Source organism: Salvia miltiorrhiza, chromosome 8 (assembly GCF_028751815.1).
Source record: "Salvia miltiorrhiza cultivar Shanhuang (shh) chromosome 8, IMPLAD_Smil_shh, whole genome shotgun sequence".
In the NCBI taxonomy this organism is placed as follows: Eukaryota; Viridiplantae; Streptophyta; class Magnoliopsida; order Lamiales; family Lamiaceae; genus Salvia; species Salvia miltiorrhiza.
This window is the reverse complement of record NC_080394.1, coordinates 22193577-22210660: the sequence shown is the minus strand read 5'-3', so window position 1 is coordinate 22210660 and position 17084 is coordinate 22193577. Positions and strand designations below refer to the sequence as shown.

At 34.6% G+C, this 17084-nt stretch overlaps 1 protein-coding gene and 1 long non-coding RNA gene across 2 annotated transcripts; one reads left to right on the top strand and one right to left on the bottom strand.

Moving 5' to 3' along the window:
* Positions 1–3647: 3647 nt before the first annotated feature.
* LOC131001874 (uncharacterized) lies at positions 3648–10150 on the bottom strand. Its single transcript, XM_057928504.1, has 2 exons — positions 9335–10150; positions 3648–4196 (listed from the first exon to the last, which is right to left on the bottom strand). The coding sequence occupies exons 1-2, from the start codon at positions 9925–9927 to the stop codon at positions 3935–3937; spliced, it is 855 nt and encodes a 284-aa protein (XP_057784487.1). The 5' UTR covers positions 9928–10150; the 3' UTR covers positions 3648–3934.
* Positions 4529–5144, top strand: LOC131001880 (uncharacterized). Its single transcript, XR_009094047.1, has 2 exons — positions 4529–4832; positions 4998–5144. It is a non-coding gene; the product is annotated as an uncharacterized LOC131001880 (long non-coding RNA).
* Positions 10151–17084: the final 6934 nt, after the last annotated feature.

Below are 17084 nucleotides of genomic sequence, written 5' to 3'. Positions count from 1 at the left end.
TGTTTCATGAATTTTTTTTCATTAAAATAGAGAATTTAATGAAATTGTTTTAAAGTAAAAAAATATAATATTTATTTGAAATTAACCTAATTTAGATGTCTTATGAAAATTATATGTAAACAGAGTTTCGATCCAAAAAATATTAAAAGAGAAATTGGAACAATTATTTGAAACGTATCTATATTAGATGTCTAGCTGAAACATATAATTAACAAAATAAGAAAAAATAAATAAATAATATCACTAATGACTTAAACTTTAAAAGTTTGAATAAATTATCAAATTTGCAATTACCTCATAATCTATCGAAAATTTCATCATACACCACGTTAGTTGTTGCGTCTTGCGTATGACCTCTTTTTTTAGTGACTTTGGAGATCGCCACGTAGAGTTCTCCATAACTAAAAATTGGTTTCGGCATGTATAATCCTTCATTTGGAAGAGATTGTCCATAACTTTTATTTATTGTTATAGCAAAACAAACACTCATAGAGAATTGACGTCTCTGGAATGGAATTGAAAATTTAGTGAAATGCGAAATCGTAATCATTCTAGCTATAGAAAACTTCTTGTGCGCATTTTTTCCCCTGAAATGAGTTTGCCTTCACTTACGTGTTCCCCAAGTTGAGTTACTATCAGTCTGGTGCAATTGCAAAAGCTCATTAGATTGATCATATTTTTGAGAAGCGTGATTATGCATTTTCTTCTTTCAATTCAATCTCATGACTCGACAATCCTGAACACTTGATCGTGTGGAGATATTCAACCGATAATACCTGTTCATTGAGGTCAATTTGTCCATCTTATTTGCAAATTCTATTTGAACTTAGGTAAACCCATTTCTTTAATAGACATTAGAGACATGATATAATCATTTATCATATCAACCATCTCATTAATTAGTGGGGCCCAAGATAGTTCTATTCTTAAACATTTATGTATCCGCATTATTACTTACGTTATAAATATAAATAAATTTTTCTTGATTTGTGGAATATTAATATAATGATTTTTAGATATTTCATAGTTTTTAGACATATGATGATTTTTAGATATTTAATGATTTTTGTATATGGAAACTGATTAAAATTTAGAAAAAAAAAAATAAGAATGAATGATAATTGAGGAAAATTAGAATTGAGTGATTGTACGACGTCACTTAAGATAGAATTTATTTTGTTGGAATATTAATATAATGATTTTTAGATATGGAAATTGCTAAAAAAAAAAATTAGAAACCAATGAGAATGAATGAGAATTAAGGAAAATTAGAATGGAGTAATTAGAATGAATGAGAATTTATAATCTGTCATCTTATTGTAAGAACTTAGAATTAATTATTTTTCCATCTTAACGGATATGATCAAATCCTATTTGAAAGGTTGTTTTTTTTGTAGATTTAATAATTAAGAATACTTATCTAATTTTGCATTTTGAGATGCGATTTTAAGGGATCTATAGTCTTTTTCTATAGTAGTTTTTTATTCCTAATATACAGTTGGTATTAGAGGCAAATTAAAATATATTAAATTTTAAATCGTGTTCATTAAAGTATTATTGATTAAGGGTATATATTAGTTCTACATTCTTATCTTAAGGGTGTTACTAATCATTACAACCTCAAAATTATAAATACTTATGTATTTTCTATTTTTCGTGTATGGATATAAATAAAATTTTATTGATCAGTGAAATGTTAATATAATGCTTTTTAGATATTTAATAAGTTTTAAGATATATAATGATTTTTAGATATTTAATGGTTTTTAGATATGAAAATTAATTATAAAAAAAGAATGAATGAGAATTGAGGAAAATTAGAATGGAGTACGACACCACGTAGGATATAATTTATTTTGTTGGAATATTTATATAATGATTTTTTAGATATTTAGTTTTTAGATATATCATGATTTTTAGATTTTTAATAGTTTTTAGATATAGAAATTATTTAAAATTTAGAAAAAGATAAGAATGAATGAGAATTAAGAAAAATTAGAATGTGGTGATTATACGATACCAAGTAGGATATGACTTATTTTGCTTTAATATATATATATATATATATATATATATATATATATATATATATATAGATATATATCTTTGGAAAGTTTCACAATATTTTAGTTATAAATAATTAACACTTTCTTAAATTGGCCTATCTCAAATTTAAATCCAACATATGCTGCTTTTAAAATTTATATTTATCCAATCAAAAAAATAATTCAGAGACCGAAGAAAATCCAACAACTAAATTAAAATTATACCAACTTATTAATACAATCAAATTTGATTTATTGCTAATCCATTTTATGATTCAATAATTGTACTTGGCAGCCTCATTATTATTTTATGAGTGTATTCTCTTTTATTGATAAATTTATCATGAGAAAATGAGGAATATCTCCTTTTAAATATTTTCTTTATTTTCCCTCATTTTTTACAAAAGAGAATTTCGGTATTTTTCATTTATTCTTTTCACTTTAAAAAGATATAATAATAGCTTTCCATTTGTAGTGAAATGGTGCAAGTGACATGAATGATTACTTGGTATTTTTCAGGAAGCATGATCTTTATTAACATGTCCAGACTAATCAATCAAGTTGCAGTTTTGCAACAGTTGTAAAAAGGCAATTGACTTGAGAAGTGGCTCAAAGTTGCACCACAATAAAATCTACAACATACCTTATTGATAAGTTTTAACAAGGAAATCTTGGTCATTTTTCTACTGCAGAGAAGAAACAATAGCTTCAACAAATGCTCATGAGCAGGGATTGAGGGCCTAAATAGATTATTTTGTTTGATTAACCTCAATAGGTAGTGCTTCAATCTATAAAGTTACATCACCACAAGATTTCAGCTTTGTAAATTGCACCAGTTTTCAATACACTTGTTTTGGCTGTCAGACATATTATTTATATCCTGCAATATCATGTGTATTCTTTCTATTCTTCTACATATTACTTGTAAATGTTAATAATATTGCAAGTCATCACAATTTACTTTAGTAGTAGTAATTCAGGACACTAAATTCAAGATTTCAGCTTTGTAAATTGCACCAGTTTTCAGTACAATTGTTTTGGCTGTCAGACATATTATTTATATCCTGCAATATCATGTGTATTCTTTCTGTTCTTCTACATATTACTTGTAAATGTTAATAATATTGCAAGTCATCACAATTTACTTTAGTAGTAGTTATTCAGGACACTAAATTCTTTCACATAAAAAAGTTGATTTTGGATAGATATAACTCCTTATTTATATATATATGGTCGCATTCTATGGAAACTACGAACTGTTGAACGTTCATCAAATTACATTGAACATGTTAGTAATTTTGTTGAACGTTCATGAAATTATACTGAATTTTTGGGGGTTCTGGGGTTCGACCCTGTATATGTTCAACATAAAAATCCATTGAACATGTCGCAAACAAATGCTGACCGTCAGATTAGATAAGATCAACGGCTGAGATTTGATCTCTGTTATTTGAATATTCAATGGTATCCATTTAACTTCTGCCTATATATATATTAAACTGTAAGACAATATTTATCTAAACTCTCTCTCTCTCTCTCTGCTATAATAACACCATCACTATAAACACAAGCTCATACATAAAAGAACAGAAACATCAAACATCAAACTAAGAACAAATGCACCTTCTGCCAAACAAATGTACATTTTTTCTCTCCATTGTTTCAGTGAACAAGGCAAGCTTTTTCCTCTACTATAGACAAGATTTTCAACCTAACAAGCCAGATCTCTCCAGCTACACATCAAGATTGACTTAATAGTTCACAACCATCAAACTACTCGCTAACTTCAAATCTAGAGCTAGAATTTGCAGATTTATCAACTTGATCAAGAAATAAAAGAATTTCTAGAATTGAGTATTCTAATTCTGCATGAATAAGGAAGGGGGGCATCAAGGGTTGTTCTCCTCCTTGATCTCTGCATTCTCCATTGCCCTCTTTGCAGCTCTCCTCTTCTGTTTGATTTGCCGGATGTACTCCACCACAATGAGGTGGAGCTTGGGAGCAAGCTTACTCGTCGAGGCGATGTTGAGGCCCGACTTCTTGAGAGCACGCACCATATGCCTTTCAGCCTTCTGGAAATGGGCAGGGCAATAAGAAGGGACTGTTGATCTAAGTATTGGTTTTCCACAGAGTATAGGTCCTGTAGTTGAACTGGTACCGGCAATCACAAAAGATAAACGAAAAACGTATCAACAGAGGAAACATCTACGAGGAAATTAACCATGTAGAAATTTTTGTTACTGGAAAGAGATGGCATGATGCTAAAGAATGATTGCCAACAGAATCTGATGATGTTTCCTATATGTTACTATTTATTGAATATGACAGGTCTGAAAAGGAAATTCTTCCAACCAAAGACAGACAACACAACTCATAAAAGCTATCTTACAACACACATGCATGACTGAGAAAAAATAAAAATAAAAAACAGTGGTCCAAATTTAGATGATAAAACACACCAAATCAATAAATGGCATATGTACATGTCCAACTGGTTGGCTGCAAAATCATAGTCTATGAGAAGTTGAGAACGAATAAACACCAGCTACACCTCCCAAAGAAGAATGAAGAATCTGCTCTTACACCAGAAACATAACCTGCTTTTCTAAAAAGATTGTCTGAAATGCTAAATTTATCTTGAAATCGACCTTTTGCAGGCATTCCAAGGAATCAGTTCTAGAAAACAAAATACCAGCAGACACAGTGAAAGTAAAAGAAACATTAACTAGAATCTTCTCCTAACCATGGGCAGCTTTCAACCATCTTCAGATGCCAACTTGAGGACAGGTAAAATTCATAGTAACGGTCAAAACTGCAAAGAAAACTAAAAAAGAAGCACGATCCAAATGCGGTTGCATAATTAGATCAGGAATGCTACATGGCCTTATCGTCGCACCTAAATTATCTGCACTTTATGCCTGGTGACCCGAAAGCTATTCGTCTTTTTTGCAGGTTGGAAAGGAGTATACATAAAGAAAAAAGGAACTATGGAACTAGAGAAGACGTCACTTGCACCAGAATATATTTTATAAGAATGGTACTATTCCTTTAGTTTTTCAATTCACGGTCAAGTCTACATAAAAGTGTACAATTTGTGCATTTTGAGATGCTATAGCTATCTCCTGCTTAGCCAGACAATTACAAACTTCTGGTTAAAACTCTTGGTACCCACCGGATGAGCATCATCTTCAGGAAGGAAACTTCCTCATAAGTGACGTTAAAAAATATATAGATATTCCTTTATATGTGACATAAAAAGAATATATAGATATTCCTTTATGATCTAAAACAGAAGGAAAAGATATATGCATGAAACATAGAATCCATCAAAGAAACCTTATCTGCAAATGCACATGACGATCACCCATTTTTTTGGCCGAAAAAAAAAAATACAAATCCAAAGATATGTTTCACAGGATGGAAATATAGTGGTGTATGAATCCATTATCGCCTATCGTTTTTCTGCATGAATATTCAATTTTGCACATAATTCAAAAAGGGTAAGGGTCTGACATCAAAGGGCATATTCGAAGTTGAGGCGTAATATCTAAGCTCAAAGTCAACTACGGTCTATGTTGCTACAAAATTTACCATGATATTAAATATTCGATGAGCTTGGAATTGCGACTGACCTTGATAAGATTTATGAACAAGCAATCACAAATGATACTTGATCATTTAAAGAAAAACAATCCTCAAGTGCGACTAGCTTGCCATATTATGATTCATTTATTACTATCCCTACCCAATATTATAGGTCAATTTCAGAGGAGTTGGAAAAGTGAAAGTTCCTTAGCATCTTGAACTTTCTTAATAAGTAGTAGTTAAAGATTAGTGGTGATACATCATTATTAAATGTGAAATCGCAGTTTTAAGGGAAAATACTTTAAAAATTTAGGACAAGGGGTACACTTTGTTTCCTATTTAATGAAGTTATAATATTAATTATGAAAAAGAGGTTTTTAAACTTGGTCTGCAAATCAAACTTATCAAAGTTGATTATACGTCAAACTTCGAGTAATTTGTTTTATGCTCTGCGTGCTTGTAAGAATTAAATGAGTTTGTGATCTAGAGTTGACCATTACAAACTACACATGCTTGGTCGAGTTGCATCCGAATCTCCCAAATTTATCAGTACCTATACCAAAGTGATGAGAATGCAGTAAGGATATAGCATTTCCCAGATTATACAAGAGCCTCATTCTGGGTTTTAAAAAGCACGCCTGGGCGAGGGCTTTAGGCTGGGCGCAGGGTTAGGGCTTTTTTCGGTGCCAGGCGCACGCACCTACAAGAGGCTCACCCTGGGCGCAGAAAGCCCTATAGGCGCACCCCTAGGCGCAGAAAGCCTTAGGGTTTAGGGTTATTTCATTTTTCAAAATTAAAAAAACAACACAGCCTCCCTTTCTCCACCCTCCTCCGCGCCGCTCGACCTAGCAGCCCACCGCTCGGTGCCGCCAGCCGTCACACGCCGCCGCCGGTCGTCTGCTCCAGTCAGGTAAGCATTGTTTTTTTAGTTTATTTCAATTCCTTCTCAATTACTTCAATTAAACTTTGTAACGTAGGTTTGTTTACTTCATTTAACTCTCTTTAGCATGTTTTTAAGTCAGTTTTTATTTTTATTTTTTAACTTCAGTTTTTAATTTCTTTTATACTTCAGTTTTTAATTTCTTTTATACTTAAAGTCTTTCAAATTCAGTTTTTTAATTTCAGTTTTTAAGTTCTTTTTTATTTCAGTTTTTGTTATAGTTTAATAATTTTTTTTTTTTTTTTTTTTTTAAGTTCAGAGGACATTGGTGAAGACAAAGATGATGAAGGAGATGGGGATGATGCACTTAATGATGATGATTATTAATTAGTTGTTTGATATTTTTTATCGTACTTTTAGACTTGCGTACTTTAAAACTTAAGTATTTGTGTGTTTTAAATTAAGTATTTGTGTGTTTAAGTATTTGTGTTTTTTGTATAAAATATATTGTAGGTAAATATATTACTCCCTCCGTCCACGAAATAAGTACCCATATTTCCTTTTTCGTCCGTCCACGAAATGAGTACCCATTTCCCTTTTTGGCAAGTGTACCCCACACATCTCTTTAATTAATACACTCAAAAAGTGGGACCCTTAAACTATTCACACTACATTCCATACATTTCTTAAAACCCGTGCCGTCCACAAATGGGTACTCATTTCGTGGACGGAGGGAGTAGAATTTTTTAGGCTTTAGTGCGCCTCGCCTACTAAAAGCTCTGCGCCTAGGCTCCGGGGCATGTTTGCGCCTCGTGCGCCTTGGGCTTTTTTAAACCCAGGCCTCATTAGAGAATTGTCTCTGTTGTTGTATTTTAATTCTTTTATTTCTTTCTCCGAGCATCAAGGTAAGGATCAAATACAAATTTAGGTTTGTATGTCAACAACTCCTACTCATTAGGCAGAGTGATTTCTTGTATTACCATCCAGGTTTTTAAAACTTGGTCTGCATAGCAAACTTATCAAAGTCGATTTTACATCAAAATTCGAGTAATTTGTTTTATGCTCTGCATGCTTGTAAGAATTAAATAATTTGTGATCTATAGTTGACCATTACAAACTACACATGCTTGGTTGAGTTGCATCCGAGTCTCCCAAGTTTATGAGTATCTATACTAAAGTCATCAGAATGCAGTAAGGATATAGCATTTCCCAGATTATACAAGAGCCTCATTAGAGTCTGATGTTGTATTTTAATTCTTTTATTTCTTTCTCCAAGCATCAAGGTAAGGATCAAACACAAATTTAGGTTTGTATGTCAACAACTACTCATTAGGCACAGTGATTTCTTGTATTACCATCCAGGTGCTTGACAGCATCTTCCTAGTTTCATCCCTACGGGTTCCACAAACTGATGTAATAACTAAGACATTTCTATCTGTCCAACATAGTCATTCCATTTGAACAAGAGAAAATAAAAATGAATCAAATAGTGTCATGCATAGGATTTGAGTGAGATCAAGTTGTGTCACAGAAGGATAGCCATGCTGCAAATCATAACAAAGGTAAAAGCTACAATGGTAAATCGTATAACATGTGATATTGTGAATAACACTTAGAGAACTTGGAAAGCAATGATACCTTGATTTGAAACATAAAACGTTATACCAATTGGAACACCTCCACATTCAACAGAAAGAGGTGTAGCATCTACTTCATAAACATTGGATATCATACTGGCCAATTGCACATAACCACACAAATTACATCTTAGGATCTACTGTAATATCAACAGCCAGTTATAAAATTTTATATTCAAATATCTTTTACAGGACAATTTCTTACACATAATTTTTTGTATCACTTCACAATCATCAGTGAAAAACATACAAAGTGCATATAATAAACATATTGAAAATTTCTAGTTCTTTATATGCACACCAACAATAATTGTTATTTTGAATATTTTTTCTAAGTTTAATTACGTTTAAGTTCTAATCATTGTAAAAGGAAAATCCTTTTACGGAAATGTACTCTATACCTTAGTTAAGGTGACACTTCTACCAAGATTCTCTGGGCTACAAGATCCGATATCTTAAAACTGGAACAAGCACATCCACGCAACTAATGGTTTTAGAATATTGTAACTGCCATAAAGCATACTCCAGTTGTTTTCCTCTTTCTTATTTTCCTGAACGAAAGTAAATTTTGTCCTGTAACCTTTCCTTAAAAACTAAAGTTTAATAACCAAAACACTACCACTCATAAAACAACCTGCAAGCATACTTGCTGCACGAACCTTGTCCACATCAAGTGAATAGGCAATGCAACCCCTAAGATAACTCTTGTAAATATTAGTATGATAATTAGAGTAATTAAAATCTTCCATCACATAAAACACGAACAGAGATTTCAAGAAACACAAGACACCAAGGAAGATCAATAATGAACACTAGCAAATTTTGTCAAGCAGTGGCATAAAATCAGTCTACCAAGGTCAAAACATGTACATTACATGCAACATAGTAAGATCACGGCAACATAAGAATCCAAATCTATTAAGTGCAACCAGCATGGGCCCAATTAGATAGAGCACTATATTATAGCTATAACTTTAGCAACTATCAGATGTAGAACAACACTATCATGCCTACATAAAGTGGTTCAGCCATCCTACAAAAACCTAACTACTAGTCCAATCGGATGCATGAGCTAACTTCTCATCCAACGCACTCCCAAAGTCGCTCTAACGCGCACAAACAAGCATATATTTACCATTAGCTACATATTTCTCTATAAATAAAGCAAAACACAAAAAGAAGCAAACCTTTTTATGGTGAAGATGCAAGCCTTGTATAGCTTCTGCTTTGCATCGGACAGTATATGCATATGACAAAACCTCGTTAATGCCATCGCCTTCGCCTTGCAACCGTGCACACCACACCTACTGGTGGCAATCCCAATCCCATTCCCACCATTAACCCCCAAATTGCCATTTCCATTATCCCCAGCCAGCCCCGCGCCATCAGCGCGGCTCGGATTGATCCTCTCATTCTCCTCATCTTCAACGAAGGGGCTTTTCCCATACTCCCAATAGTACTCCCTGTACTTCAATTTCAGTTCCTCCATCAACGCCCAATAATGGTCGCGGTATATCCGCACGAGCTGCTTCACTCTGCGGGCGCGCCGATTGAGGACTTCGGGTCGGGTCAGGAACTCCGATTTCGATAGGACGGCGTCTTGTTCGGATCCGTCGATGCGAATTGGGCCGGCGGAGGACGACGGCGATGGGTCCGGCATTTCGGCGGCGTGCGTGTGGAAGGGCTTGGTTTCGTGTTTGAATGAGACGGCGATTGAGGAGTGATGGTTCGGACCGCTGACGGCGGCGGCGGAGGTGGTGGCCGCGGCGGCGTTGAACATTGGAGAGCGAGAGAATACGGAAACGTGTGCGTCTATCAGTAAATTTACGTTTGTGGGGTGTACGGCCACAATGACTTTGTTAGGGTTTATATACGCCCATGGGAGTACAACAACTGATGCGTCATGTACTATTTCGAACTACTGAAAATTTTGAACTTTTTCTCAAAGAATGTTTAGTTTTGTAAGGCATGCTAAAATTTATTTTTTGAAGAATAGATTTATATTATCAATTACTGAAAATTTATTTCCCTCTACATATTTATAGTGGGATCCAAACTCTACTGACACTAATACTCATTATTATCAACTACTATCCACAATTTTTCGTGTCTACCATAATGTGAAAACGATATTGTGAACGGAGAGAGTATTAAATAAGGAGTTGGCCTCTTGTGAGTCAAGTGTACGAAAGAGACGTGTCGGGTTGGAGTTGGGGCACGGGTTGGGGCGGACTAGACATAGATCGCGGGTCACAGTTGAATGAAAAACATGAATAATTCAAAGTAATTATTATTGTGATGAAAAGTAATAATCAACATGAAAAAAAGTAATTTCTGTAAAACATTTCATTTTTTTCATATTAATGGTTATTTTCTTTACGATAATGATTACTTGATCAAATAATTAGTAAAATACAAGTTCTTGCGAGTAAAAATAACCATTACTTTTTCTACGATAATGACTACTTGACCAAATAACTGAAAGTATAAGTTCTCGTGAGTAATATAAACATTAGTTTTTTTTATATCAATAATTATTTTTTTCCTAGGATAATAATTATTTCACCAAATAAGTCAGGAATTGAAGAGAACAAATACAAATGGCACACTTTGGTATATTTGCAACTAATTATTTCTTCAGAAAACTAACTTCCAAATTGAAGTAGTAAACATAAAAATCTCATTGATTTCTTAAAAATATTAGCATTTTCCAGTATACAAAATAAAATAACTAAATATCTTTTTTTTTAGGGAAAACAGGAGCCTTTCATTAAACCACCAAAGAAGAGTTTACAGATAAAGGCCACACATTCGAATAAATAAAACCAGAACGAGAAACAAAAGCAAAATTTGCTAAACTATCAGCAACAGAATTTTCCTCCCTCGGGCACCAGCTAAACTCCGCCTGGTTCAAAGAATCCACAATGTTGTAAATCTCCTTAAGGATATCTCCTAAGAGGGAGATAACTCCACTCTTCCTCCATGGCAGATCCGATTGACCTCACTGAAAGCACTAATCTCGTCTCCTTCTTCGCCAGCAATGCTAGCTCACTGGCTCCATCCCCGACATCTTCGCATCGCTGTACAATTTCCAAAAGTTGCAGCTATCGTACAACACACCGAACCCCAACCGCACTCATTCTCTAGGTCCAAGATTCAGAATCTCTGGCTCAACAATCAGTTGCAGGCCAGTGAGAAGCCGCTATATATATATCGCTAGACCCGGCCCAACCCGCGCCCCCGCCCCAGCCCCACCCCGACCCGTTTCACTCATACACTCAATATCATAAGAGAATTAGTGTTAAATAAGTATGTTATGAATGAAGAAAAGGTCTAACTTTGTTTAGGAGTGAAGTGGTGAATTATGAGTGATTTTTTTGTAAACACATTAATAAATTAGGGATAAAAAATAAGGGTATGTATAGTGGGGCTCATTGGGCGGACTCGAACGGCACTCTAGCGAGCCCCTCAGCATTGGCGAGCTCCCATGCTCAATGTTGGGCGTGATTTTAAGAGCCGAACTCAAGGGATATATATCAATCTATGCACGCGTCATTAAAAAATATCTATTTTAATTTTGAAATGACTGTTAGTTGCTGATTTTTCAATTTTTTTTATAATTAATTCAGCCTTGCAGCGACTCTTTGTCATTATTTTTTTCAATCTAAAATCTCTCTATAAATACAAATCATTTCATTTATTTTTTCACACTAAATTCATTCTATTTTATTCTCTTACTCCATATATCTTATAAAAATATGTTCTCCTCTTCTAACTCTTCTACTCATGAAGCTCCAACCATTGATTTCGACGAATAAATATTCGAGCTTGTGAGCACGCCTTTGGAGGCCGCAAGTCATTCAATGCCTGAGAAACCAAATAAAAAGGGGAAGAAGAAAGCATTGGCGAAAGCCATCATCAAGATTACTTCACCATTGATGAGCTATGAGGTGAAGCAGTTTTCGGGAGACGTTTTCATATGAGGAGATCATTGTTCTTGCGCATCGTCAATGCGCTGGAGTCAGATGCTTACTTCAAACAGCGAGGAGACGCAATCAGGAGAGCCGGATTAACCTCATTACAAAAATGTAAGATAACAATTCAAAAACTCGCAAATGGCGGGGCCATTGATCAATGTAACTAGTATATGTGTGTTGCTTAGTTGACAGGTTTAAGGAGTTGAAGAATATATTTTGATGTGTGGTGCACATCTTCGGTGTAGAATATATGAGGGGGCCAACTGGTACCGATTGCTGAAGGTTGCTAGCTATGCACGAGGTGAAGCACGACTTCTCGGGAATGCAATAATTGTGCGTGGTAAGGAACTTACACCCGAGGTGATCACGGAGAGCTAACAATTATCTTCAAGGTGGTTGCATCTAACAATGACTATAAGTCATAGTTTAGCTATGTCTTTATCCTTAATGATGGAGCAATAAGTTGGAATAGTTTCAAACAAAGCACTATTGCCGACTCCACCAAAGTATATTGTTGCATCTGAAGTTGCCAAGGAGGTTGTTACTCTGTTAGAGTTTGTGAAAGAACTACGTGTTGTTCCAAGTGCCAATAGTGTAATACTATTATATTGTGACAATACTGGTGCAGTTGCGCAAGCAGCAAAGTAACCAAGAGCCACGAATAAAAACAAGCACATTCTCCAAATATATCATCAGATCAAAGAAATTATAGAGAGAGTCGAAATGAAATTAGAAAGAGTACCCACTGACAATAACTTAAATGATTCTTTCACCAAGTCGTTGTGTATAGAAAAACACAAAAGACTCTTTGAGGGCTTGATTGTTAAACATGTTGGAAATTGGCTTTAATTAAGTGGGAGTTTTTGGTTTGAATGTCTTAGAAATAATTTTTATCGAGACATCCTTACTTGATATATATATATATATATATATACATATTGTGACGCCTAGGGACGAAGTGCGGAGTGATCGCCGGTGTAAAGAGGCACGGACAAGGAGCGGCTCCGAATTAAGACTTCCAAGCAGAGGGGCGCAGGATGAACCGGAACACACCCGAACGAGAGGGATTTTGAAAATATGTTGGAATAGGACAACATATTCAAGGAGAGCTTAAAGGATTTGATTGGGCTACTCATATCAACAAGATGCATCTTCTTTTCTGGTGCCCATGTGGAAGAAACTCCAAGGTTAAGCGTGCTTGGCTTGGAGCAATTTCAGAATGGGTGACCCCCTGGGAAGTTTCTCGGGTAGCGTGTGAGTAAGGACAAAACACGCTAGAAAAGACTCGTGTTGGTCTGTGGGGACAGCCGTCAAGTCTGGAGCCAGGTTGTGCATTTATTAGAATAATTTTTTTTGCTGTTTGACTTTATTTTCTTATATCTTCCCTTGAATTATCATTATTATTATTGACGTGAGATAACATAAGTGTAATTCTAAAAGTGCCCTAATCAATGGTCATCAAGAATGAGATATTGATGACATGAGGCAGGTTAGTATGTGGTTTGCATCATATTCTTAGATAATGTAGTTGATCTCACAACTACGAGATATTTGATATTCGTGATGGACACATGAATATTTTGGAGAGTATTGGTATACCCTACTATTAAACCATTTGTTCTAGTGTCTATGGTTTATTAGTTTGTGGAGGTGATAGTCCTTTGACTTGAGGTCAATACTTATTTTTATTTATTGAGTGGTGTGCTTTGACCAAGTACAATGTGTTGAAACATATATCAACACCTAAACTAAAACGATAAATGACATGAGGATTTTACGTGGTTCGATCGTGAGATCTACATCCACGGGTGGATTTTTGAGGGTTTTCACTATACTTGGAGAATTTACACTTTACATGTTGAGGAAGAAATAAAAGAGAATCTCTAATCTAATCATCAAGCTTCTATTTATATGCATAAGAGTAAACCTAGTTAACTTAAGTGGTTGAGCCTAAGCCCCTATTACATTAGTCTTTGTCTTTGAGCTAAATAGTCAGCGTTGGGAGCTAAGGCGGGACTATCCGAGTCGAAGTAGAGCCGAATTGTCGATGCTGGGAGCCAAGGTTGGATTACCAAGGCGAGAATAGGGTCAAGCTGCTAAAATGGTTCTCGATTAATAAAGTCAGCCCTGTCAAGTCAGTGCAACACCAAATATTCACAATAAGAGTAATAATAGCATTAGATAATAATAACAATAATAATTAAGAGAAATGTTCCAGCACTGTTAAGCACAACACTGATGTACAATTTAGTCATCATCACAATGTTTGCTCTCCTTCTAAAGGGTAGACACGACTTGTGTTGGGTACATCATGTAGGGATGGCAATTATACCCGCGGATTTCGGTACCCGCGGGTACCCAACCCTAATGGGACGGGGATGAGGCCAATACTTTTGGGGTCGGGGCGGGGACGGGTATGAAAAGTTAAACCCGAGTTGGGTTGGGGCGGGGGCGGGTATATAGATCCCCACCCCGAACCCGCCCCGAATAATATGTATTTAGTATATTTTAAATTATTTTTTTATTATTAACGAAATATATTAGTATTAATATTAATATTATATTAAAATTCAAATTTATGATATATAACATTTTTCTCATTCTTTATATAACATAATTCATCCACCCTTTTTCATCCATTTTTCAATGTGGGACATTGTTTCTCTTCAACTCTCCCACATTTCTCACCACTTTTGTCCCACATTGAAAATGTAAAGAATAGATGAGGAAAGTTGGCTTTATAAATAAGATTTCCTACACAAGACTTAACTTCATTAACTTTGCTATATTTTTTCTTTATTGTATAAGGAAAAAAGACAAATTTTAATAAAAGTTTAAATAAATTTGAAATAAAAATTAAAATTTAAACTTTAATTTAAATTTAAATCTTGCGGGTACCCGACGGGTATTCTTCCCCCATTGGATAATACCTGCCCCGACCTCGACCCGATTTAAATGGGTATGGAAGCGGGGCCGGGGATGAATTTCTTAGGCGGGTATGGGATGGGAAAGCAATACCCGGCCCCGCCCTGCCCCGTTGCCATCCCTAACATCATGAGGCAAATGAAAATGGTAGTTGAGCCAAGAATATGATTCATTCCTTGATTTTAATTTCAAAATTCTCTATATTATTTTACCATAAATCATTGGCCAATGCAAAGATATATTCAATTAAAGTAATTAAATATGATCGAATGAGTCATATGATAAAGATAAATTGATTGAGCTATTTTGATAGCCCCGTGGGAGATCTTAAGCTCAATCAAGTGGTTTGTGAATGAAGGGATATTACATAAACTTTATATAAATGCTTGTCTACAGAATCCACGTAAATGTCATTTGTATATCGAGTTCGCTACAAAATGCAATATAGGAGTTTTATGTACACTTTAATTTGATTATCGTCGATAATGGGGGCCTATAGAGTCACACTTTATGTGTATTGTTGATTCGCTCAAGGGCGCAAATATAGTATTTGGTGTTTTATCTAATACTAGTCTAAGTGGGTGATTGAAAGATTTATATGGACTAGATTATGATATATTGATATATTCTAATAAGTTTTAATTAATTAGTAAATAGTTAGACTATTGGATTAATTAATTGGAGACAAAAGAAAAGCCTGACATGTTTACCTAGGGTATAGACGTGTATTATTCCTGTAAGTATACGAATGTATTTCTTTTGTCAGACACGTGAAAACACATAAACATAAGAGAGAAATACTTAGAACACTATAAAATTTAATTGGAGAATCGTGCATTGGGAATTGTTCGTGCATGGAATATGCATGCACATAGATACCATAGTAGTGGATTCAACTGCAGGAGTTGCTACGATCGTTTTATTATTATTATCTCTACACATGATGCAATTGTAAATGTAGATCTTATACTTGATAGTGTTGCGTATCAATAGATGATGTCAAGGATTTCCAACACTTATCGGTCTCATACCCTCGTAGTATTCCATGAAGGACTAGCACATGGGTAAAGGACTAGCACATGGGTCACACGTAAGTATAACTAATTAAAATTCTAAAAAATGTCAACCAAATTTTCTACCTTAATTACATTCGTTTGCCCATAACCAAATTTTCTAAACACTTCAACATTCCACAGATCGTGCTCTCTCGTCACATCAAAGTCAGATTCTTCAAACTGTAGTCCGTCACAAGAGCATAGTCATTGCCACAGAAGTTTGCATCCTACTCCCGTTCATATAAAATCACAGCCCATTATTGCTCAACTGAATTTGGCGAGACAATATAGTGTATAACCATAGCACACTTAGGCCCGAGATTCCAATCAAATAAGTAATCAACAACCAACAATTGGCCACATTTTATTTTTCAAAATTTGTTTAGCCATTTTTAAATATTTTATCTTGTAATATGTGCCAACATCTTATAGCACATTAATCGTAATGTGCCTTAGAAAAAGTGGTCCCGCTCAATTAATCGTGGTATGTGTGGCGCGTGCAGTGCACGCATCCAATTAAAAAAAATTCGCAACAGTCTTAAAAAAAAAAAAAACTTTTGGCAAATTGCTGTTGAAAGGCTCTTTTTCCTTTTTTTTTTTAATTCTTACTTTCTTCTATAAAACCACCTAATTTCTACTTTATTTTACACATTATTTCACATATCCCGTCCAGTTGAGCCATAATTATTTATTGTGATTGTAATTGTAATTGTAATTTTAATTATTGTATTTTATTTTATTTTAATTAATGTAATGTTGGAATTTAATTTTAATGAAATATTGGATTTTAAAATTGAAGAGTTAAAATGAGATACAATTAATGAAATGAGAAAATAAGAGCCCCTTTGTAAAGTCAATGCATTGGAGATTGTAGGCTCTAAGGTGGGGACCACCTTCTTATAGAGCCTCTAAGAGCATCTACATCCGTTGAGTCAGTTGGAGGTCATCCACGGATGGGACCACTTATGAGTCAATGGCCT

Excerpts from the sequence above, each read along its gene's own strand:
- LOC131001874 (XM_057928504.1), bottom strand. The coding sequence starts at position 9,927 with ATGTTCAACGCCGCCGCGGCCACCACCTCCGCCGCCGCCGTCAGCGGT. Across the intron at positions 4,197-9,334 it reads TGCATCTTCACCATAAAAAG|TTCAACTACAGGACCTATAC; the intron begins GTTTGCTTCTTT and ends TGCCGGTACCAG.